General features: G+C 40.3%; 1 protein-coding gene across 1 annotated transcript; it reads left to right on the top strand.

Moving 5' to 3' along the window:
• Positions 1 to 10,013: 10,013 nt before the first annotated feature.
• Positions 10,014 to 26,080, top strand: AK3 (adenylate kinase 3). Its single transcript, XM_046665030.1, has 5 exons — positions 10,014 to 10,297; positions 17,882 to 18,001; positions 19,412 to 19,584; positions 20,187 to 20,305; positions 24,220 to 26,080. Exons 1-5 carry the CDS (start codon positions 10,147 to 10,149, stop codon positions 24,338 to 24,340), a joined length of 684 nt encoding a protein of 227 aa, XP_046520986.1. The 5' UTR covers positions 10,014 to 10,146; the 3' UTR covers positions 24,341 to 26,080.
• Positions 26,081 to 26,091: the final 11 nt, after the last annotated feature.

Here is a 26,091-nt window from a genome sequence, read left to right as displayed (position 1 = left end):
ACGTACTGTTTTCCATAGTGGCTGCAACAATTTACCTTCCCACCAATCGTGCACAAGGGTTTCCTTTTCTCCACATCCTTGCCAACACTTGTTATTTCTTGTCTTTTTGATGATAGTCATTCTAAAGGATATGAGGTAACATCTCATTGTGGTTTTAATTTGCATTCTCTGATGATTAGGGGTGTTGAGCATCTTTTCATGTACCTGTTGGCCATTTGTATGTCTTCTTTGGAAAAATGTCTATTCAGTTCTTCTGTCCATATCTTAATTGGATTTGTTTTGGGGGTTTTTTTTTTCTGTTTTTTTTTGTTTTTTGCCATTGAGTTGTAAGAGTTCTGGGGCTGGCCTGGCAGCGCAGTGGTGAAGTTCGCACATTTGGCTTCTCGGTGGCCCAGGGTTCGCCAGTTCGGATCCTGGGTGCGGACATGGCACCACTTGGCAAAAGCCATGCTGTGGTAGGCATCCCACGTATAAAGTTGAGGAAGACGGGCATGGATGTTAGCTCAGGGCTGGTCTTCCTTGGCAAAAAGAGGAGGTTTGGCAGCAGTTAGCACAGGGTTAATCTTCCTCTAAATAAATAAAAATAAAAAAGAAAGAGTTGTAAGAGTTCTTTATATATTTTGGATATTAGCCCCATATCAGATATATGATTTGCAAATATTTTCTCCCATTCAGTGGGTTGCTTTTTCATTTTATTGATGGTTTCCTTTGCTGTGCAGAGGCTTTTTTATATAGACTCCTTATCAGATTGAGGTGGTTCTCTTCTACTTTTAATTTTCTAAGTTTTAAATCATTAATGCTTGTTGAATTTTATAAAATGATTTTTCTGCATCTATTGAGATGATCATATGTTTTTTCTTTTTAAGCTGTTAATATGATAATTACATTGATTGATTTTTTTTTTTCTTGAAGATTAGCCCTGAGCTAACGTCTGCCACCAATCCTCCTCATTTTGCTGAGGAAGACTGGCCCTGAGCTAACATTCATGCCCATCTTCCTCTACTTTATATGTGGGACGCCTGCCACAGCATGGCTTGACAAGAGGTGTGTAGGTCCGCACACAGGATCGGAACCAGCAAACCCCAGGCCGCCGAAGCAGAACGTGCGAACTTAACTGCTATGCCACTGAGCCAGCCCCGATTGATTTTTTAAATGGCTATATTGAGATATATTTCACACACCAAGAATTCACCCATTTAAAGTGTATAATTCAATGTTTTTTAGTATATTCACAGATGTGTGCAACCATCACCACAGTCCATTTTAGAACTTTTTCATACCTCTAAGGAAACCTTTAGCTATTACCAGCCTATCACTTCACTCCCATATTCCCCAGACCACTAATATACTTTCCATCTCTATAGATTTCCCTATTCTGGATTTGCTTTTGAATGGAATCATATAATATGTGATCATTTGGGATCAGCTTCTTTCACTTAGCATAGTGTTTTCAATGTTCATCCATGTTATAGCATATATCAGTACGTTATTCCTTTTTATGGCCAAATAAAATTCTATTGCGTGGACATACTACATTTCACTTATCCATTCATCTGTTGAAGGACATTTGAGTTGTTTCCACCCTTTGACCATTATGAACAATACTGCTATAAACATTCATGTACAAGTTTTTGTGTGGCCATGTTTTCAGTTCTCGTGGGTATATACCTAGAGTGGAATTGGCTTCTATGTTAACTCTATGTTTAATTGTATGAGAAATTGCCAGACTATTTTCCAAAATGACTGCATAATTTTACATTTCCACCAGCAGTGCATGAGAATTCTAGATTTCAGGGACCAGGCCGGTGGCACAGTGGTTAAGTTCGCACACTCTGCTTTGGTGGCCCAGGGTTTGCCAGTTTGGATCCCAGGTGTGGACCTATGCACAGCTTGTCAAGCCATGCTGTGACAGGAGTCCCTCATATAAAGTAGAGGAAGATGGGCAAGGATGTTAGCTCAGGGCCAGTCTTCCTCAGCTGAAAAAAGAAGAGAATTTGTGGCAGATGTTAGGTCAGGGTTAATCTTCCTCAAAAAAAAAAAAAAAAGAATTCTGGATTTCTCCACATCTTTTCCAACACTTGCTGTTATCTGACTTTTTTGTTTTTTTTATTATCTGACTTTTTTTTTATTGAAATCACTTTGGTTGATGACAATATGTAAATTTCAGATGTACATCATTATATTTCCACTTCTGCATAGACTGCATCATGTTCACCACCAAAAGTCTAGTTGCCATCTATTACTTTTTTACTTTAATCTCCTTCTTGCTTTCCAATTTTTCTTTTTCCCTCCCTCCTTCCCTCACTTCCCTACTTCCTCCTCTCCTTTGGACAAATCTTCAGAATACATAATATTATTGAGACTCTAAAATTGTTCCACCAAGCAACCTTTTCCACTGCGCTTTCTTAGATCCTAAACTCCTCTTCACTTAAAATCACCGTTGACCTCTAAATCCATATTTCTACTATACCTATCTTGGAATTTCTAATCCTAGCAGCCAAGCACCCACCTAAATGCATTGTATTCTGTCAATATTTCTAAAGATCTCAGGGTTTGAGAAGAACCTTAAAAGTTCCCTAGTCTAGAGGCCAGCCCGGTGGCACAGCAGTTAAGTGCACACGTTCCGCTTAGGCGGCCTGGGATTCGCTGGTTCAGATCCCGGGTGCAGATGTGGCACTGCATGACAAGCCATGCTGTGGTAAGCATCCCACATATAGAATAGAGGAAGATGGGCACAGATGTTAGCTCAGGGCCAGCCTTCCAGCAAAAAGAGGAGGATTGGCGGCAGATGTTAGCTCAGGGCTAATCTTCCTCAAAAAAAAAAAAACATTTCCTAGTCTAATTCATTTTGTTTAATGAAGGAAGGAGGTGGAGGGAAGATTGAATGAAAAGAAGGTGGAAAGGAAGAAGAGAAGAGGAGAGAAGCAGAGCAAGGGGAAGAGAAGGAGCATCTGGTAGATGCCTGGCATTTTACATATGCAATCTTATTTAAATCTCACAAACACCCCAAAAGATTAATATTACTCTTCTCCACTTTATAAATGAGGCAATTGAAGCTAAGAGAGGTTATTTATTTTGCTCAAGGTTCCTCAGCTTGTGAGAGTCAAACTCAGCTATGTGCAACTCCAAATCTTGTGACAGGAAACTCTTGAACATCAAGGAGGAGTGTCACCCTCATGAGTATATGATTACCTTATCCCTGGGTCCTGGGACAGAAATGCCCTGCGTGGACCACAGCTTCAAAATTGAAGGACCACTACTGGGAGAATAACAATGTTTAATTTCTGAAGGGAAGTCAGTGCTGTGAAGGGAGTAGTTTTGTCTTAAAAGACAATCAATGCCGCAGGTTAGGAGACAACAGGCAAGGAAGTATGTCCCATGGCCAAGGTTATAGTATTTGTCACCTGGCAGGAATGCAAAGTTAGATATGTGAAATGGTATGGAAAATTCCAAGAGAAAACTTCAGAACATGGGTTACCTCAGTACCAAGCGAAGCTACTCAGATTTCTGTGAGCTATTCAAAGAGCGGTAGCAATTGATAAAAATAGAACCAGGTCATTACACAACCAGGTTTGTTTGTTTCATTTTGCCTTTGACTTTTAGGACTCGCTTTTGAAAACTTTTTTAAAAATTAAATCTTGTTGCATAATTAGCAAAGTCAAATCTATAAACCAAAGTATAGTCACAGAAGTCTGACCTCCATCCCTGTCCCTCTGCGCCATTCCCTCTTCGCCCTAGAGGTAATCAGGTTTTTCTGTTTGTTTCTTTAACTTTGTTTTTATTTTATCTTTTATATATGAAATATAAAGACATATTCATTGATGCAGGCTCAGTGAGCCGAGGAGTCAAAAGAAAGACTTCTTGGACTCTCAAGGTCTGGTAGTAGTGCTCTTTTATTCAGAGAATAGCATGGAGTAGCATGGGAACAGGACCCATGGGCAGTGAAGAGCTGCAATGTGTTGAGGGTAGGGATAAATTTATAAGGCATGGGTATGTAACTTATTTTTTACTAGACAAAGGAAATATCATGTAAAAAAGTCATTAAAATGGTATCAGTGCAGCCGGGGTCTGTTTGTCGTGCAGCCGTAGAACTTTAGCTATGAATCAGGTCAGAGGATGATATAGATCAGCATGGAGGCCAGAACACCTTGGGCTTCTCTCCCTGGGGCAGCCTTGATCCACATTATTCATATCCTCTTCCTCCTTTAGTTAAATGGTAGTATATCACCTTCAGTTTTGCCATCTTGATCTTTTCACTAGAGATCATGTCATAGCACCATATAGAGATATTTCTCATTTGTTTTTACAGCTGTGTAGTATTCCAGTACGTGACTGGATCCTAGTTTATTCAACCATTCTGTGGTAGATGGACATTGGGGTTGTCTTCAGTCTTTTGCTATTACAAATTGTGTTCATTGAATACCTTATATATATGTCTTTTTGTATTTTTGCAAGTGTATCTTTAAGCTAGATTCCTAGAAGTGGGATTTCTCAATCAACAGGTAAATGTATATGAAATTTTGCTAGATGTTGCTGACAAATAGAAATAGCAAGCAATAGGAGATATTGGAGTATATGAGGAAGCCATTTAGTGTAAACCTAATTCAGTCTGACTTTGTTTTTTCCAAAAGGGCTTGACCGTGGCCATTGAGTGTGCATTGTATATCTGCTTTAAACATTTGCTGTAGCAAGAACAAACGCCCTTAAGATAAGGGTGCAACTTCCCCTCACACTGGCATTTCCTTAAGGATAAGCATCTTTCCTTAAGCTAGGAACTGATTGCTGTGCTCACCTTTGACCACCCAGCTCACCTGTGACCACCCAGCTGGAGACAACAGACCTGCCACCCTGCTGTGTCCACCGAGACAGCAGATCTACCTGCTGTGTCCATCAATCGCTGTGCCTACAGAGCAGTCTCACGACTATTGCAAAAGGGACATTTCAATCATATGTGAAACATCTTCTTTGGGAGTATATAACCACTCTGTACACCTCACTTCTTTGGTGCCCTTTCTTCCTTTGGGAAGAAAGGCCCCGGGCCATGGTCCTCACATTTTAGTTCAGAATAAATTCACCCAAATTTTCATTTTAGATTGGCTATGGATTATTTTAATCAACATTGCCAAATTTCCTTCCCCATGGATTGTACCATTTTTACATTCCCACCAGCAAACTATAAAAGTGCCTATTTCCTTTGTAAGACATATTCTCTACCCCCTGAGTCCTCCTGGTTGGGCTACAGACGAAATTGATATGAGATAGAATAAAAGGAGAAAATCAAACAAAGCTTTATAACGTGTGTATGTAGGGAGACCCAGGAAAACTGAGTAACTCACCAAAATGCAGAGGCACTTTTCTTAAATACCATCTTCAGCTAAAGACAAAGGAGGGTGTTGAGGGTAGTGGTTTGGGATTTCAAAGAGAAGAAAGGCAATTCACGTGGAAATGGAAAAGTAAATGTTTGGTAAACAGAACTTTGATAAGAGTGGGCTTAGCAAGGATCCTCCCAGTCTACCAGATACCCAGAGTTATCTTTGGTGATGGCCTGTCCTGGGGACAGGCCTTTATCTTAAATTTTTTTAGGCAGTTAGGAGGGAAAGACAAAGTTTCTTTCAGAGTCTTTTGTTCTTAAAAATAATCAAGCCAAGGCAAAGAGACATATTTTGGGGTTGCCCGTTCTGATTTCACACACCTGACTACCTTGTCAACACATTATGTTGTCAAACTTTTAGATTTTTGCCAATCTGATAGTTGAGAAATAGTATCTCACTGTAGGTTTAATTTTCATTTCTTTTATTTTAAGTATGATTGAACATCTGTTCATATACTTAAGTGTCCTTTATTTTCATTTCTTTTTCTTGTGAACTGTGTGTTATAGCTCTTGCCTATTTTCTACAGGGTAGTTTTCCTTTTTTTCTCCATCTTTTGAAGCCCTTTTTTAAAAAAATTTTTTGAGGAAGATTAGCCCTGAGCTAACATCTGCCACCAATCCTCCTCTTTTTGCTGAGGAAGACTGGCCTTGAGCTAACATCCGTGCCTATCTTCCTCTACTTTTTTAGAAGTGGGATGCCTGTCACAACATGGCTTGAGAAGTGGTGCATACGTCCACACCTGGGATCAGAAACGGTGAACCGCAGGCCTCCGAAGTAGAATTTGCAAACTTAACTGCTTTGCCTCCAGGCCAGCCCCTGAAGCCCTTTATATATTAGGGATATTTACAGTGGTATGCTGGAGTTGGCCAGTGCTGGCTTATGACTGCTGATTGTTAAATTGTCAGGAATTTTGTGAGCCAGTTGATGTCACATGGGTACAGTTGATGTCATCTTAACAACTTAAAATCTCCTATTGCGGGAGTATTTACACCATAGGAATTGGCAAGTGCTATGAATCAGGGCTCCTTCTTGCCCCCGCCTCCAGAACACACCACATTAATTATTATTAATTAATCTTTTATCTGTAAGTCAGAAATGTTTTTCCCAGTTTGTAATTTGTCTTTTAATTTTGCTTGTGATGTGTTTTGCTAGGCAAACAATTTGTTGATGCTCTTGTTGTTTTGTATAGTCCAAATTTCAGTCTTTTCCTTGAATGTTTCTAAATTTGGAGTTATTTAGAAAAGTTTCCTCAATTCCTTCCATATATAGGAATCTGCTGATATTTTCTTCTAGTGTTCATATAGTTTTCTTTAAAAAAATTTAAATCTTTGATCCATTTGTAATTCATCTTGTATGGAGAACGAGATATGATTTACCCTACGATATTTATGAAGAAGGTGTTTTTCCTCCATTGATTTGAGATGCCACCTTTATCACATATTAAATTTCCAGATGCAATTAGGTTTATTTCTGGATGTTCTATTCTGTTTTATTGATCTATGTATTCATGTGCCGATACCATCTTCTTACTATACAGGTTTTGCAATGTTTTAATAACTAGTAGGGCTAGGCTCTCCTCATTTTCTTCTTTTTCAGGGCTTTCCCAGATATTCTTGCTTATGTATCCTTTCAAATGAACGTTACCATAAAATTTTCTTAGCTCTAAGGCTCCCTCTTCTGTTGCTTTTGTAAAGTGTTAAAAAAACATGGCCCTGTGTTTTCTGAGTTCTGCCTCCTCTGTCCTGTTCCCCGACTTTTGTCTAGATCTTCTCTTTCTTTTTCTCCTAATATCCTTGTTCTGGACAATTTGAATTCTACTTCCAGAAGTTTCTTCTCAGAGAAAGCATTTTCTATATTTCATCTAGCATTTTTTGAAATCATTAATTCAGTTGCTGAATAGCTATAGGATTTTGGGCAAACTATCCTCAGATTTTTTCATCTATACATTGTAAATGAAAAATAATCTATTTTATAGCATTGTGGAGTTTTTTGTTTTTCGTATTTCTTTTACAATTAGAAATAAGTTTCAGTCACTTCTCAGTCTTATCAGCAGAATTTGACTCATTTAATCACTCTCTCCTTGAACACATTCCATTGATTTCCAGGACACTACACTCACCCATTTTTCTTCCTAACTTGCCTCTCCTCTTAGCCCCCTTCACTGTTTCCTCCTCTTCCTCTAAATGTTGGAGAACCTCAGAACTCAGATTTCAGACTACTTCTCCTCTCATCTAAACTCACTCCCTAAGTGAGTTTATGCTATCTCATGAATTTAAATATACCAACAACTCCCAAATTTTATATCTTCAGCCTGGACCTCTACTACGTACTCAAAATTTGTACCTCTAACTCTTTCCTTATAAACTTCCTCTGGATTTCCCAAAGGTATCTCCAACTTCACTTACCCCAAAACAACTCTAATATTCTCCCCAAACCTGTTTCTCCCACAGTCTTCCCAATTTCAGTTAATGACAATTCTATTCTTCTGGCTGCTCACGGAAAAATCCTTTCTCCACTCTCTAATCCACCTACCTGTGGGTTCACTCCTGTGGCTGTGACCGGCAGCTCAGCTGGAATGGCTGGAAGGGCTCACACAGCTGGGCCTCCCTCCACGTGGTATTCTGTCTCAGGCATCTTCAGCTCCTGGCCTCTTCAAGATTCCTTACAGGGCAAGCCTCAACACACAAGCACTTAAATCTCTTCTTGACTCACACTTCCGGATGTATTAATTTGAACTGAGGGTCTTTACCATTGGGGTAGGTAAGTTAAACAGTGAAGAACTGACCCATACAAATACCTGGTATGGCGACATGACTTTGTGAGGCACACTCCCCAGATTTCCCACGGTTTGGCAGTTACTTACTCGTTTGTAATCAACAAGCTTTAAGAAAGCTGCAGTTAGTTGGAGCTGTGTGCGTCCTGTTGATGTAACCACAACACTCAGCTTTTCCTCCCCAACGACAGGATGATTCCTCAGCTATTTTTCTGTTTGCTTGTTTGAACATTTTTTTCTAAGTCAAATTTCCCTAGGATTTTCTTTCAGGTCTCTTTTGTGGCTAAAACTTCAAATGTTCCCAGCTTTGGAGATTAGAAGTACCTTCTCCACACCTTTGGGTTTTCCAGTGTTTCGTAATTTGTGCTTGTCCAGATCTTTTCATTGTTTTGTGACTTCTGTTTCTTAGGTTTTCTGATCCGTTCATTTATGTTCTTTTTCTTTATTGAATCCCCTCCTTGCTTTCCTTGTGTTATTCTGACATCCTTTTTCTAACTACATGAATGGAATGTTTATTTGTTTTCATTCTTCCTTTCTTAGTAATGAATATGTATGAGCTATTAAATTTCTTTGTAAGTACAGCACTGTCTACCTATTAAATCCATTCACCCAGTTTAGATTCACCATGGAGCAAGCCCTCCCTTACCATCCCTCTCTGTAATAATTTCTATCTTTGAAAACGAAAGCCGTTTTGGGCCACTCATTTGGCAACTTCTGAGGAGGATGGCACTGTGTTTATTTTCACAGAGCCTTCTTTCAGCCTTAGCATAGTGTCCTAGCACAAAGAAATTATACTAATAATGGATAATCTTCATTGAGCACTTATCCTATAGCTGGCATTATACTTTACACACATTACTTTAACAACTCTATACTAATCTTTCATGACCGTTTCACAGAGGAAATAGGTACTAAATGTTTGTCTTGTGTTTCTATTCCTGGAACATGCCAAGCACTCAGTTTTAGGGCCTTTCCACCTTGCCTGTGTCCTTCTCCTTCCATCTTCTCATTCAGTATTGAGGAAATGCCATTTCATCAAAGCTTGACTGACCACCTAATCCCAGACAGCGTCCTTCCACACCTGTGCACGTTCTATTTTATTTTGCTCACATTAGTATCTAAAATTATCTTGCTCATTTATTCGTTCCCTTGTTATGATCTGCCCCTCTCACTAGACTTTAAACTCCAAGGAGCAGAAATTTTGTCTTATTCACCGCAGCATTCAGAGGTCCCTTGGAACAGTATGCGGCACACAGTAGAGATCTATGGAATCAATGCATTGCCGAAGGGAAAGAACGGAGCCGAGGAGCAGTCAGTACTTTTAGGCTCTGCTGAGCAAAAAGAACTTTTGAATCTGAAAGCGTGATCCCGGGAGGTAAGAGACACCCCTCAACAGATGTGTGAGTTAGAGCACCTCACTTGATTTCAACGGGGTTTCCTCTCCGGTGAAATGAGGAAGAAGGCCCTTTCGGCTCATTGTCACCCCCAGTCATTCTACACAGATAAACATGCCTTAAAAAACAGCGTGAAAGCAAGGGAGGAGGAGGAGAGGTCGCCCTGCAGCCCAGGAGGGGAAGGCGGAAGGGAGGGGAGGCAAATGCGGGCTGGGGGGAGCAAGAGGGGAGCGTCTGGTGACCCAGGAGAGCGGTGGGGCACAGGTGGTGGCAAGAAGGGCGCAAGGGTTGGGAGGGGCACGGAGGGGCGCAGTCTATCCGGCCGGGACTGATAGGGCGCGGGGTCGCCGAGGGGGGCCCCGGTGGAGGAAAGCAGAGGGGTGCGGGGGGGGGGGGGGGCGCCCTGGCGGCCGGGGGGCGGGGGGGGGGGGGGGGGCGGGCGGGGCGGCCCCGGTGACCGTCGCCTCACTTCCGGGAGCGCCCGGGCGCCGCGGCCGCCGTCTGTTCGCAGCGCTGCCGACCGGCCGGCTCCGGGTGGGGGAGCGGGGGAGCGCGCAGCCAGGCCCGAGGCCCTCTGCCCGCGCGGTCCTGGCCTCTCCCTGCGGCCATGGGGGCGTCCGCGCGCCTACTGCGCGCAGTGATCATGGGGGCGCCGGGCTCGGGCAAGGGCACCGTGTCGTCGCGCATCACCCAACACTTCGAGCTGAAGCACCTCTCGAGCGGGGACCTGCTCCGAGACAACATGCTTCGGGGCACAGGTGGGAGCACGCGGAGGGGTGGCCGGGCGCTGTATCCCCGGGCAGGAATGCGGGCGGAGAGGCCGGGGCGGCGGATGCCGGTCCCCGGATGCGGGTCCCGGGAGTCGGGCGCAGCATCTGTCTTCGCCGCCCGGGGAGAGACCCCGGGTTACTGAGCTACTGTTCCCCGAAACCTCTGGCCTGGTGGACAGCTTCAGGCGGGTTATTGGGGGAAATAACTAGGAAGTTAGGAGAAGTTGGAAGTTCAAAGATTAAAGGACACCACTTGGCTCTTGAGAGGCATGTCCGGCCCCAGTCGCAGGTGCCCCTGAGGGTCCATCGCGCTCCGGCTTATTCTCCACGTGCCCTTGAGCCTGGAGAACTGTGTGCTCGCTCGCTCTTTACTTTTTTTTTTTTTTTAAACTCTATTGGATTTTCTGGTTCTGACCTTTCCCCCATATCTGAAGGTCGAATATTATTTACCCTCGTTGCAGTCACAAAGTTGGCTTAGCTCTTTGATATCCCCAGAGGTTTCTTAGACCCGAAAGCTATTCTGGGGCGTGGTCATTTGGAAGATTGTTTTCTTTTGCCAAATAAATTCTTATAACTCAGCACAAAATCCAGTCAACAAACTGTACACTTTACAATGGGTGGATTTTATGTTATGTAAATTATATCTTAAGAAAGCTGTTTTCAAAAAGTCAACAAGGCGAGTTTCATTTTCTCAAAAGTGTTGACCTTTGTTTTACAAAACAACTCATTTTGAAACTCCTTTTAAGAAATTAGAGGAGTAATTCCTGCACAAGGTAAATAAAGATTAGAAACAGAACGGAAGTACATAAAATGAAAAGTAAAAAAGCCTTACATTTTTCAGAGGGTAACAGTGCCATGTGTTTCCGTTTAGAAATATGTATTTATGCACAAGCACATATATGTATATCCCTTATATTAAGCAATATGCAATCATACTATGTATGTATTCTGCATCAGTGTGTTCTCACTTTATATCTGGGATATCTTTCCACATGATAACATAGAAATCCATTTCACTTTTTTAATGTTTGTATAGGCATCTATCTGCTGAATCTACTATGATTTTTTTTTAGCCGATCCCCAATTGGTGGACATAGAGGTTATTTCTACATGGGATTGTTTTGTTTGTTTGTTTCAAAATACTTGACATTTAATGAATAAAAGAATCACCCCAGTGTTTTCAGTTTGTTTCTTGGAGTTCTGTTCAGCACCTAGTCTGGTGAATTACTACTTTTATTTTTCTCTTCTAACATTGATCTTTAAAAAAGTCATATAACTATTTTGTAGTTAATTAAACTTCTTCAAAAGGTTAATTGTTTGGCTCACTTGCTGAGTGTTCTTTGCAACATATTGAAGTAGTTAGGTAATGAAAACAGTCTCCAGGACTGTTTTTACCCAGCACCCAGCTGGGGTAAGGTTATCCAAAGTGGAAGGGAGTGAAGAATCCTAAAGGGATTCTCTGAAAAATAACTGAGCAGTGAGGCACAACTGTGTGGTTATAGAACACCTTGAGTGAAGAGTTAAGGATATGTTAATTTTGGGAAACAGAACATTTTTAAAAATTAAATTTAAAGACAAGTGAAGTTTTTTTTAAATTAAGGAATGGAACTCTTTGTTTATGCTTAACATCTCGTGACATGCCTGCTGCCCTGTTTCTGGCTCCACAAAATGAAAAGAGCCTAGAGGGAGGGAGGGAAGAGGGGATTGCTGGGAAAGAAGTTCAACTTGCCTCAGGCCTTGCTCCTTCTGGAGTCTTTGTGGGCAATTCTTTAGCAAGGAAAACAGAAAACGGAGTTTAGGGAGGTGTCTTGAGATTGTTATTACAGATGTTCTGTATCTCAGGACTATGTATATATTCTCAATAAGTATTTGTGAACGGATTGGATATTTCCCACAGGAGCAGAGCCAAAATAAGGGTGTAATCTTTTATTTAAAAAATACGGCTTGGGGCCGGCCCTGTGGCCGAGTGGTTAAGTTCGAGTGCTCCGCATCGGAGGCCCAGGGTTTGGCTGGTTGGGGTCCTAGACGCAGACATGGTACCACTCATCAAGCCATGTTGAGGCGGCATCCCACATGCTACAACTAGAAGGACCCACAACTAAGACATATACAACTATGTACCGGGAGCCTTTGGGAAGAGAAAGGAAAAATAAAAAATCTTAAAAAAATACTGCTTAATATTTTTTTATACTAAAAGTAAACTATGTTTATTAAAAAGGAAGAAAAACATGTCATGAGAATATAAAAAAAGGAATTAAAATCCTGTATACTTCCACTACACAGAGACAATTATAATTGACCCTTTAGTGCTTTCTCTTATATCCTTTTTTTCTCTGTATGTATTTGCAAAATTCTTATATTCTAAATGATGGCTTAGATACCTTTTTTCCCTCATATAGTGTAAGCAGTTTTAAAATGATATTTAATTTCATCAATTGCACAATTATTAATTTGAATGTCTTCCTATTAATTGAACATTTATGTTAACCATTTTTTGCTATAATCAATACCATTATGACTATCCTTATACATGAACATTTGGCAGCATCTCTGCTTATTTCCTTCAAATAAACTCCCTCGTGTAGAATTTCTATAAATAGTGATACCATCAAATAGTGCTGTAGAAGGATGGTGCCAGTTTACTGTCCAACCACCGTTTCATGAGTGTGCCATGTTTTATAACCCATGGCTGTATTTTATAGCTAAAGTTTAAAATCATCTCAGCAGATATGATAAGGACACTGGAAACACAAAGCTACCTGTTGACAGTTGCAAACCTGGATTCCTTGAAGACCATCACTGGACCCTGGAGGCAGGAAACTTGAGTCTGACCCTTAGCCATTAGTCCACCCCTTTCATTTAAAGATGAGGAAACTAGGAGAGAAGGCTGAAAACTCAGGTGTCCTTGTGTGCCAATTAAATTTGCCTTTTATTATACAGTATTTCCCAAGTTGAAGTTCATGAGATAATTTTAGGTAGAGAATTTTTTTAATCTATTTTAAAGTGTATTTAGAAAACACTAACTAGCATACCAAACCTTTAATTTCATAAACATTATAGTTTATTTAGAAAGCTGAGTCGCTTTAAAGAAAAGTATATAGTAAATAATAGTTCAGCTATGGCAGAAACTGTAAGGTTTCCATATGATTGCCCAAAGTTTGAGAAACTACCCTGCAGCTCAGTGCTTCTTAAACACATAACCCTGAACTACATGCCTAACCCTTTTGATCTCATTTGTTCTCTATGAGTTTGGGGGATTGAATTCAGTAGATAATCTTCAAAGCCTCAGTCAGCTCCCAAGATTCTGTCTATCCAACAAAACTTTAATTATGTACACCCGTGCAGCATAAATAGGGCTAACTAGAATGATATTGACAGTAGAGCAGATTATTTTTGTAATGGTAAAAAATTCAATTTGTAATAGGCAAGACATTTACATGATTTGGAATTCCAAACAATATAAAAGGACAGTTAGTGAAAAGATCCTTCCAGAGATATTTCATGTATACACAACCAAATGTTTACCTCTTCTTCCCTCTGTTTTTTTTTTTTTCTTTTTTACGTAAGTGGTAGCAAACTGTACATACTGTTCTGTACCTTTAACAATATTACTTTCCATACGGGTTGCCCATTTTTTTTCCACCAGCTTTATTGAGATGTAATTCACATACCATATAATTTACTCAATTAAGGTTTACAATTCAATGGGTTTTAGTACATTCAAGAGTTGTGCAGCTATCACCACAATCAGTTTTAGAACATTTTTATCACCGCCAAAAGAAACACTATTTCCACTAGCAGTCACTCCCCATTTTTCCTCAGTGCTCCCAGCCCTAGGCAACCACTAATCTTCCTTCTCTATCTATAAATTTGCCTATTCTGGATATTTCATGTAAATGGAATGATCCAATATGTGGTCTTTTGTGTCTGGCTTCTTTTACTTAGCATGATGTTTTCAAGTTCATACACTTTGCAACATGTGTCAGTACTTCATTTCTTTTTAAGGCTGAATAATATAATTTTGTATGGATATACCACATTTTATTTACCCATTCATCACTTGATGGACATTTGGGTTGTTTCTCCTTTTTGGCTATTGTGAATAATGTTGCTGTGAACATTCATGTGTAAGTTTTTGTGTGGACATGTTTTTATTTCTCTTGGGTATATACCTAGGAGTGGAATTGCTCAGTCCTATGGTAACTCAGTTTAACCTCTTGAAAAACTGGCACACTGTTTTCCAAATTGGTTATACCGTATATAATCCTACGAGCACTATATGAGAGTTTCAATTTCTCAACATTCTTGCCGATACTTGTTATTCTCTGTCTTTTTGATTATAGCCATCCTAGTTGAGTGTGAAGTGGTATCTTATTGTGGTTTCTATTTGTATTTCCCAGATATCTAATGGTGTGGAACGTCTTTTCATGTGCTTATTAGACATTTGTATATCTGCTTTTTTATATTCAGATCCTTTGACCATTTTCTAAAAAAATGGGTTGTCTTTTGATTGTTGAGTTGTAAGAATTCTTTGGATATTCTAGATACAAGTTCCTTATCAGATACATGATTTACAAAAATGTTCTCCCATTCAGTGGATTGTGTTTTCACCTTCATTATGTGTTCTTTGAAGCATAAAGGTTTTTAATTTTAATGAAGTCTAGTTTGTCTATTTTTCCCTTTGTTGCTTCGGCTTTGGGTTTCAGATCTAAGAAACCATTGCCTAATGCAAAGTCATAGGGATTTACACCTATGTTTTATTTTAAGAGTTTTGTAGTTTTAGCTCTTACATCTAGGTGTGTGATACATATTGAGTTAATTTTTACATACAGTGTGAGGTAGAGGTCCAACTTTATTCTTTGGTATATGGATATTCAGTTACCCCAGCACCATTTGTTGAAAAGACTATTTTTCCCCCGTTGAATTGTCTCGGTGTCCTTGTCAAGAATCAGTTGACTGTAAATGTGAGGGATTATTTCTGGACTCTCAATTCTGTTCCCTTAATCTATATGTCTATCCTTTTCTTTTAAAATATTTTATTTTTCCTTTTTCTCCCCAAAGCCCCCTGGTATATAGTTGTGTATTTTTAGTTGTGGGTCCTTCTAGTTGTGGCATACGGATGCTGCTTCAGCATGGCCTGATGAGTGGTGCCATGTCCGTGCCCAGGATTCGAACTGGTGAAACCCGGGGCCGCCAAAGCGGAGTGCGCAGACTTAACCACTCGGCCACAGGGCAGGCCCTGTATACGTCTATCCTTATGCCAGTACCACAGTGTCTTGATTGCTGTTTTGAAATTCTAAATGTGTGTCCCTCCAACTTTGTTCTTCTTTTTCAAGATTGTTTTGGCTAATCTGGGTCCCTTGCATTTCCATATGGATTCTACCATCAGTTTGTCAATTTCTGCAAAGACACCAGCTGGAATTTTGATAGGGTTACATTGAATCTGTAGATCATTTTCAGGGAGCGTTGCCATTTTAATATTAAATGTTCTAATCCATGAATATGAGATGTCTTCCATTTAGTTAGGTCTTCTTTATTTTTTCAATAATGTTGTAGTTTACAGATTACCAGTTTTGCACTTTCTAAAGTATATTGCTAAGTTTTTTGTTCTTTTTGATATGATTGTAAATGGAATTGTTTTCTTAATTTTATTTTCAGATTGTTCATTGTTGATTTTTGTGTATTGATCTTGTACCCTGCAACTTTGCTGAACTCATTTATTAGTTCTGATAGTTTTTAGTGGATTACTCAGAACTTTCTATATGCAGGATCATGTTATCTGCAAATAGAGATAGTTTTACTTCTTCCTTTCTGGATGCCTTTTATTTCTTTTTCTGGACTAACTCCCCTGGCTACAATCTCTTGCATAATGTTGAACAGAAGTGGCAAGAGCAGATCATTGTTTCTTAAAGCTGTTCTTATAGGCTGAAATTAAGTACTTTATCAGTTAATCCCATCATCTCAATCGATTTGTTACCATTAGTTGATGGTTTAGAAGAGGGCGTGGCCTGAAGAGAGAGCTGAGAGGAGTTTTAGGGACTCAGTCCTGGAGAATTGCAAGTTTTTACGTTTTTCCCAAACACTGTTGCCGAGGTTGAGCTCTGCTTCCCCAAGCAGTGGTCGAAAGCCTGACGACAGAGAGGTGCACACATCTACTGAGTTTGTGGGCCTTTCCGATAGGGTGTTTTAATGTTAGCACTCAGAACCCAGGGCCTCTCTCAGATGCAGTTTGTAAAGCCCGGCAGTACACCTGTCCAATGGCAGCCAATTTCCATGCAGTGAATGTGTTAAAATCTTAAAGTTTCATGAATTTGACAATTTAGAATCTGTTCTGAAGTCAGTATGGCAATTCATACTAAGAATTATGAAAATAGTCATATACTTTGAACCTTTAATCTGACTCCTGGGAATTTATCCATCAGAAATAATTGAGAAGACAAAAAAAAGACAGACAAGAGAAAAGGTGTTAAGATATATAAAAGCAGCAGTGGTAGGGAAAAACTAAGACTAATTTAAATAATTTAAGTGTCTAACAGTACTGCTCTGATGAGTGTATTTTTATATATCAAACATGGATGTATATTGGTAGAATGTTACATAGTTACAAAAAATGACTATATAAAACCACTGAAAAGTATTTACAAAATAATGCTAAGTGAAAAAAGAACACAAAACTATAGATACACAGATTACAGTGGTATTACAATTCTGAATGTATATAAATAAATTTGGTAAGAGATGATGAGAAAATTAAAATACTGTTGCAAAAGGATGACATGTTTTATTAATAAAAATATGATATGATCACAGTGCTAACTGGTCAAAAGTTGAATTGTGACAGCAGCATCTATTTAGAGGTTTAGAAAAATCTCTAGTTACATGATAGAAGGCATTTAAACTGAGGCAATTAAAAATAATGACTATTTCAAATTCTTCTTATTTTGTTTTATTGAAGATGGCCCTGAGCTAACATCTGTTGCCAATCTTTTTTTTTTTCTTCTTCTCCCCAAAGCACCCCCAGTTCACAGTTGTATATTGTAGTTGTAGGTCCTTCTGGTTGTGCTAGGTGGGACGCCGCCTCAGCATGGCCTGATGAGCGGTGCTAGGTCCCTGCCCAGGATCCAAACCAGCGAAACCCTGGGCTGTGGAAGTGGAGCGCACAAACTCAACTCGTCGGCCATGAGGATGGCCCCTCAAATTATTATTTAAAAAGAAAATAATTTCAGTTATTCTTTATTTTTTTTCTGATAGAAAATACAGAAAAGTGCAAATACATTTCAAAAGTCACTTATAATTCTGTCATACAGAGATGACTACTGTTAACGTATTGGTCTGTAGCTTTCTATTATTTTTTCTGTCTATACATTTAAATTTATTTTTACGTAATGGAGAATTTGAGATAAGCACAGATTATTTTGTAACCTGTGTTTTTATCATAAAAGTTGATGATGCACATTTTCATACGAAGGTACTTATCCAGGTCTTCTTTAGGTGACCAGTTTCCTAGGGGCCCGGAATGGGATAGAACAAACATACTTGCTGATTTGCTTTTTTCCCCTCCCTCTGCTGTAGAAATTGGTGTGTTAGCCAAGACTTTCATTGACCAAGGGAAGCTCATCCCAGATGATGTCATGACTCGGCTGGCCCTTCATGAGCTGAAAAATCTCACCCAACATAGCTGGCTGTTGGATGGTAAGTGAAGTGTTGTGAGCATTTCAGCTGCCCCAAATGATGAGTGCAGGCAGGAGAATGAGCATTTCATGGGTACAGACAGACATCATGGATGGTGGGCTGCCAGTCACCACCCTGAGGCCTTGGGCCAGTCATCCTCTCTGGGCCTGCTTCTTTATCCGAATGGAAAGAGGGAAGTGGACTGCCACATTTTCTAAGCTCACTTCAGATGTGACTTTAGTTCCTTCCCCTTCCTTTGAGAATATTTTATGATGAGGAAGAATCACCACAAAAGAAGGAAGACTGGAGAGTAACTTACAATCAGCTATAAACTTTCCCCAACTAGAAGTGTGACAGAATCCTTGAGGATAAGTTGATTTTTTTTTTTAAAGATTTTATTTTTTCCTTTTTCTCCCCAAAGCCCCCAGGTACATAGTTGTATATTCTTCGTTGTGGGTCCTTCTAGTTGTTGCATGTGGGATGCTGCGTCAGCGTGGTTTGATGAGCAGTACCATGTCCGTGCCCAGGATTCGAACCAACGAAACACTGGGCTGCCTGCAGTGGAGCGTGTGAACTTAACCACTCGGCCACCGGGGCCAGCCCCGATTTTTTTTTTTTTTTTTTTTTTTAAGATTTTATTTTTCCTTTTTCTCCCAAAGCCCCCTGGTACATAGTTGTGTACTTTTAGTTGTGGTCCTTCTAGTTGTGGCATGTGGGATGCCACCTCAGCATGGCTTGGTGAGCAGTGCCATGTCCGTGCCCATGATTCGAACTGGTGAAACCCTGGGCCACTGAAGCCGAGTGCGCGAACTTAACCACTCGGCCACGGGGCCCGCCCCAGATAAGTTGATTTTTACTTTCTAGAGAGAGAGAAAGAGGTATTTATTGTAAGGAATTGGCTCACATGATTATGGAGGCCAACGTCCCAAGATCTTCAGGGCGAGTTGACAAACGGGAGATTTGGAGAATTGATGGGTGGTGTAGTTCCAATCTGAAGGCCAATAGGCTCGAGACCCAGGAAGAGCAGATGTTTCAGTTTGAGTCTGAAGACAAAGCCAGTTGGGCAGGAGGAATCCTCCTTTATTTGGCAGGGAGCGGCAGCTCTTTTGTTCTGTGCAGGCCTTCAATGGATTAGATGAGGCCCACCCACATTAGGGAGAACAATCTGCTCTACTCAGTCTACTGATTTAAACGCGATCTCGTCCAAAAACACCCTCACAGACAAACCCAAAATAATATTTGTCCAAATATTTGGGTACCCCATGGTCTGGTCAAGTTGACACATAAAATTAACTATCACGGTTGCCCTACAGCTGTGATCAGCCTGCCTGGCGTTACTGCTTTTGTTCACATTGCTTAAATTACCTAATTCTCTTCCTTCTTCCCTCGTCCCTCCCTTTCTTCCTTTGTTCCTTTTTTTAATTTGTAAAGGTTTTCCAAGGACACTTCCACAGGCAGAAGCCCTGGATAAAGCGTATCAGATAGATACAGTGATTAATCTGAATGTGCCCTTTGAAGTCATTCAGCACCGCCTCACTGCCCGCTGGATTCATCCAGCCAGCGGCCGAGTCTACAACATGGAATTCAACCCTCCCAAAACACTGGTGAGTAGTTGTGGTGTTGCTCACACAGCCTTCCAGGTAGCAGACTGTTTTGGGTCCTCTTGAGTCCGCAGATATAAGTTCTAAGACCTTGGAAATCCTCCACTGGTCCAAAACTCCGGAGGGCATGTTCTTAGATTCCTTGGTGTAGTTAACTGGTCCAGTCTGCTCAGCTTGGTAGTAAAGGTGTCCCCGGGAGCAGCAGGGGTTTGTTACTCCTTCAGAAGCATTTCTTGATTCCCTGCTGTGTGCCAGGGAGTGTGTTGGGAGCTGGGGCAATAGGGATTAGCAACACCTTGGTTTGTTTAGGGCTTGCGGTTGAGATCCCAGGTATATAGCTGAATCTTTTTGTATATATGTGAAATTATTTTGAGGCTGCTAAGAAAATCTTTAAGGAGAAGGTGACTGATACTGTAGAGATGATCCTAGGGTCTCATGGTGCTGTCATGTGGTGATCTGGGTTTGAATTTGATTCCGTTTATTTAAAAGCACATTTTTATGTTTGGTGCTTGGGAAAAAATGTCTTTAAAAATCATGGAACTGCTTATAAAAATATCTTTCAAAAATGTGATCTTTGATACCAGTCTCTTTTAACTCCTGTTTAGGGTGTTGATGATGTGACTGGAGAGCCTCTCGTTCAGCGGGAGGATGACAAACCAGAGACAGTTGTCAAGAGGCTGAAGGCCTACGAGGCGCAAACAAAGCCGGTCCTGGATTACTACCAGTGAGTCTGTCACTTTGTAGAACTTCTCTTGCCTCGTGAAGCACTAAGTCAGTTTTTGCTTATTCATGCTTTGCAGCCGAAATGCTAAAATACCAGAAGATCCAGTTCAAAGTGGTTTAAACAGTAAAGGAAATGTATTAGCTTGTGTAACAGAGGAGTCCAGAAGGTAGGTTGGCCTTCAGTTGCCCTTAGGTTTGATCGGAGTTTTGCCGTTGTCCTCAGCTTTGTGTTGGCTTTGTCCTCAGGCTTCCTGCATAGTTGCAGACAGTGGCCAGGAACAGCCGGGGCATCATCTTTCATGAAGGGCTGAAGGGTCACCTTTCCCCCAGTGAACAAAAGCCCTGCGCAGCATGCAGATTGGATCAGCTTGAACAGCCTCTGTGGTCAGGGAATGCCTTGTTCTACCTGTTGGAGGCCTGGGTTACTGCCCATTCCTGAACCAGGCATTGGGATGGGGGGATTACACTGATTGGTCCACACCCGCAGCTTGGAGTGGTTTAGTCTCACCCAAACTCTGCTGTCTGGTGGAGGGAGGGCTGGAATGAATCCTGGGGAGGCAAACTTAATCATGCCCACGGCCTGTGACAGTGGAGGACACTACAGCAAAGAAGACTCTCAAATCGCAAATAATCCTCACATCATTTATTTGGCTAGGTCTTTTAAAGCTTCTATTCTAACATAGTTTTGTCTGCTCTTGAGGGAATTCATGCTCCACAACAGATGTAGGAACTGTGCTGAATTAATTTTTGACTCAGGCTAAGAAATGATCCAGTTTCCTAACTCAGCCTTTCCCTCTCCTTAGAGGACAGATTGCATCCCCTTTCCGTTCATTTATTCACTTACTGAATAATGGTTCAGCCTCAGGCAGTACAGTCTTGTGGTTAGAGCACAGACTCTGGAGCCAAACTGCCTGAGTTCAAATCCTAGTTCACCACTTATTAACTTGGCCTTAACTTCTGTTTTTTCCTCTGTAAAATGGAGTGAGAATAGAGGGTTGAAAGATGAATTAATATGTGTAACTCTTAGAATTGTGTCTGACACATAGTAAGCTAATAATTATTAGCTATTATTGTTGTTGTTATAACAGAGTAAGTGTGCAGTGAAATATACGGCAATAGTCTGCAAGCCGTTTTAATAGTTGTCTCTGGAGGGCAAAATTTCAAGGGAGTTGGTGATTCACTTCCCACATAGGTGGTATTATAATTTTGTGATTTATGTAATGAGGCTGGCTCTGCAGATTACCAGCGCTGTGGCCCTTGGCAAGGTATTTAACCTCTGTGCCACAAATTCTTCATGTGTAAAATCAAAGCAGTATTAAATAGTGCCTACTTTATAGGGTTGTTAAAGGAATTAAGTTTGAGAATCCATGTAAAGACTGACAATAGCCTTGGCATTATTAAATCGCTGAGTGTTGGCTGTTTTTGGGTTTTTTTGTTTTATTTTTGTGAGGAAGATTGGCCCTGCACTAACATCTGTTGCCAATACTCCTCTTTTGCTTGAGGAAGATTGTCACTGAGCTAACATCTGTGCCAGTCTTCCTCTGTTTTATGTGGGATGCTGACACAGCATGACTTCACTACTGGTGGTAGGTCTGTGCTGGGATCTGAACCTGCAACTCCTGGGCTGCCGAAGCAGAGTGCGAACTTAAGCACTATGCCACTGGGCCGGCCCCTTGGCTGTTATGATTTACTCTGGTAAATCACAATTTACACTGTGCTAAGCTCTTAGTCCACACACAGATAATTAGACCCAGTCCCTGCCAAGCCCCAAGAAACTCTCACCTTCCATATGTTGATGAGGCAGAGAGCTGGGTAAATAATATTTATCATACAACAAGATTATATCAGTCAGGAACCTAATTCACACTAGGTTAAGCAAAAGGGAAATTTATTGGTCATGTAACTAAAAGGTCCAAAGGTAGATGGCTAGGTCCAGGTGTTCAAACAGTGTATTAGGCCTCGGTCAGTCTCCACTCCATTCGCCTATCTTGGCTTCAATCTCAGGTGGGCTCTCCCTGTGCGAGGCCCTCATCATTCCAGCTTACCTCCTACCAGTTCAGCTACCCCAGCAGGAAAGAGAGCCTCTTTGCCAGCAGAAGTCCTGGAGTTGGCACTGATTAGGTCACATGTCCATCCTTGAAGCTGGGAAGTGGGGACAGTCCCACCTGAACCTCATGGAGTTTGGCGAAGAGGTTGTTTCCCGAAAAGTGTTTGTTATTCACTCAAAAGTAACCAGAAGAAGGGAGAACGCATTGTTGCTGGGCTGGTAACACTGCAAGGCTATTAATAGAGGTAATCACTGAATGCTCTGGCAGCACAGTGGCTCTGGGGATTAGTTATGTGGGAACTAATGTGGGAAGGGAAGGTGGGGAACGCTGCAGAGATGAAGCGTATGACCCGGGTCCCTATCTTAGGCGATACCCTAGTTTTTCTAACGCTTCTGGCTTTTGCTGCCTCTTGCCGTTAATTGAAACTTTTCCTTCTAAGCTCCCACACATAGAACTAGGACTGGACTTAACCAAAAATTGCAGGTGGTATTTGCAACAACTTTAGAGATAGTTAGCATTGTTCTTTAAAAATACTGACAGTTATATTGTTTTTAAAACTCTAGCAGCTGTGCAACATTTATAGAGTAATTAGGTCTGTGTTTAAAAACATGATGCTCTTACTCTTTAGAGGACCAATAGTTGAAGCTGGTTCCATTTTATTACATAGAAATTAAAATGACCAATGTTCGTCCAAGGTATGGCTTTAGCATTGACTAGGTGCCTGTAGTTGTGCCCTCAGTAATTAACCCACTTGTGACATTGGCTTGATTTTACAGTGACTCTTCAAGAGGCTTAGGGTAGCTAAGAAGCTTGTTCTCTTGAAAGCTTTACAAGATGACAGTGAATTTAGAAGCAGGAGGGCTTCTAATATGCAAAGAATACTGTATTAGCACAATGTCTCTGTTTAGCAGATGTTTCTTACCAAGAAAACAGTGGGAATTATTTAAGTTAGTCTTAACTGTGGCAAATTTTATGAGGTATCAGGAAAGGAATGTTTTTGCCCCCGGTGAAACCTCTGAAAGTCTAGTGAACAGGCTGCAGAGGTATGACTGATCCTGTTTTTAGAAAGCAGTAAACCAGAGTTCTTCAGTTGCTCTTACGCAGCCTCTAAGCCACTGTGTATATGAGTGGGTTAGAGGGGGACGGTAAGCAAGAGGAATGCCAGAATCTCTGGAGGGCAGCTGTTTGTTCTGAAAGGTAACCCCAGGATTCTGATCCTCTTCACCATCTTACCCCAAAGAAACTGGAGTAAATAGACTTTGGCTGCTGGTCTGGTGACAAGCCAGACAGATCTGCCTGGGGACAAATGGAGAAACACAAGAGGAAATAATAAAAACTGTACTTTTTAATCCCCCTCACATTTAGAAGGATAGCATAGAAGAAAAAATAAACCTAGGTGAAAAGAAGGAAGCATAATCAAGCATTAAACAGCTGTTCTGCAAATGGGCTGGCAGAAAGCTAAGGGGCGTCCTGGTGTCTGGCAGGCCCTGTGTTTGGAAGCACGCTACCATTTTGGTGATTTGGGCTGTTACTTTACATCTCTGACACACAGTTCTATCAGTAAAATAAGGGAACTTGAATTTCAGAAAGGATTAAATGAACTGTTATATTAAAGCACTTAGCACATGCTCAATAAACGGTAGGTGCTATTATTTTCTAATTATTTTCTTATAATTCTGTAAGCCAGAGGGCAAAACAAATCTAAAATCTAGGTTTTCCAGTGCCCAGTAAAGTGCCTTTCTCTTGATCACACAGACTTAAACTTACTGAGACTCCTAAATCCACATTATCATCTTTTAAGAGTCATTTTGAAAAAGCTTTTTGGGAAGACTCAGACCTGTGTTTGTTTTTGTTTCGTCATCTTTAGGAAAAAAGGGGTGTTGGAAACATTCTCTGGAACAGAAACCAACAAGATCTGGCCTCATGTGTATGCTTTCCTACAAACAAAAGTTCCACAAGTAAACCAGGAAGCATCAGTTACTCCATGAGGAAAAGTGCCTATAACTAGTAAGATGGGCAGAAGCTCCTTGTCCTAAGACTCATGTATGAATTCTTTGAAAATTGTATTAATTTCATTTCTACTGATTTTATTCTGGAAATTAAGGATGTGCCAAATGAGTGAGATACCAAGATTCATCTTTTGAAATTGTCTAGTCTGTTTTATCTAGTTATCTTCTATGGATGTGCAATTCAAAAGCATCAGAGATGTCTAAACTTTTGGAAAATCTTTTAGAGCATGATTAAAAGAGTAATGGTAGTAATCTAACGTTTGTTCAGAAGAGTAAGTGGCTGATAGAGTTTTCTGTGTCTTCTGGAAAAGTGAAAAAAAAAATTCCATGTAATTTGGGGAAAATATCTCAGTAGAGGCTTTTGTGTAGACCGATACCAAAGACATCTCTAGCACTGTGGTACACGATTTTGTGAGACACTATGTTTATAAAATTCCAGAAAATACGCAACTGGATTTACACACCAGTTGCAGGATGCAAATTCACTGCTGCCTTTACACTAAGAAACTTACAAGCTAGCCATATATGCTGTATTTATTTTGTTAAACATACCTTCAGTTTACTCAGAATTTTCAATTCACCATAAAAATCTATGAGTTAGTATACAGGAAAATATTTGTTTCCTGTTATTAGTTATTGTTATGACTTGTTCTCTTTTGGAAATACATGTGTACTGAGGGATATGATTTATGTTAGAAACTGACATTATAAGTTCTTGCAAAAGCACCAAAATTGAATTTTCAATGGAAAATATAATTAAAGTCTTATTTTCTCAGATGTTACTCAGGGTAAGAAATGCATGCTCTAGGTTCGACTTGCCAGTTTCTCTTTTTGATCAAAATGTATGATCTGCCTTGATGAGTAACAAATTAAAGTACAAAAAAAAAAAAGAAGGAAGACCCATAGCACTAGGTAAGCTCAACTGTGTCATTAGGAAATAGAAATAAATCAGGTTTGTCTGGGGAAAATTCCTTTGACATAAATAACAATCATAACTAGTAAACAGGTGTAGCAATTAAAAGGGTTTCTATGACAGGTTAAAAAAGACTAGGAGACTGAATTTGCTGAAGGAGTTCTTTATTCCGAATCAAAGTTGACACCTGCTAGCACTCACTGCCATCCCAGCTTAAAGGCAAAGAACTCTGCTGGTGAATGTAATCTGAGCAGCCATTTTAAAATCAAAATGATTTGATTCCTTAGCGGGGCAATAAGGATGTATGTGTATGTACTGTGGCCTGGAAGGAAGAGTGAGGCAGTATGAGAAGTGGGGGAGAAACCTCATTTATCTTCAATGGCATACTTACTCTTAATTTTACTTGGTGCTAAATCAAATGAAACAAATCCTTATACAAGCTGTCATTAACTGCCTTTGAAAATTTGGCTCATTTTATTTCAGGCACTTAAAATACAATTGCCAGCAAGTGGTTCTTATGTATTTGTGGGGAAAAAACTTCTTTTCTTTTCTTTTGATTTTTTAAAAATCACTGTTGATCTCCCAGAGGGGATCACGGCTTTAAAAAAAAAGATTATAGTAAACATTTCATTCTTTACAAAACTTCCTATGTTTTATTGGAATGTTAATATTATGTGCTTTCTAAAAACTTTGTGAGCTACTAAATTTATGAATTATCACTGGGTTAACCACTAAATTTATGAATTATCACTAGGTTATTGGCATACATTAGAATTAATAGAATAAAATTAAATTTTTGAACTGTGGATGTTACTTT

Source organism: Equus quagga, chromosome 6, assembly GCF_021613505.1.
Source record: "Equus quagga isolate Etosha38 chromosome 6, UCLA_HA_Equagga_1.0, whole genome shotgun sequence".
In the NCBI taxonomy this organism is placed as follows: domain Eukaryota; kingdom Metazoa; phylum Chordata; class Mammalia; order Perissodactyla; family Equidae; genus Equus; species Equus quagga.
Note: the sequence above shows the minus strand (reverse complement) of the source record. Positions and strands in the feature narration are given on the sequence as shown.

Bases quoted from the DNA above. Each gene is read 5' to 3' on its own strand.
- AK3 (XM_046665030.1), top strand. From the start codon at position 10,147: ATGGGGGCGTCCGCGCGCCTACTGCGCGCAGTGATCATGGGGGCGCCG. The intron at 19,585-20,186 runs GTGAGTAGTTGT...ACTCCTGTTTAG, and splicing joins TCAACCCTCCCAAAACACTG to GGTGTTGATGATGTGACTGG. The intron at 20,306-24,219 runs GTGAGTCTGTCA...CGTCATCTTTAG, and splicing joins CCGGTCCTGGATTACTACCA to GAAAAAAGGGGTGTTGGAAA.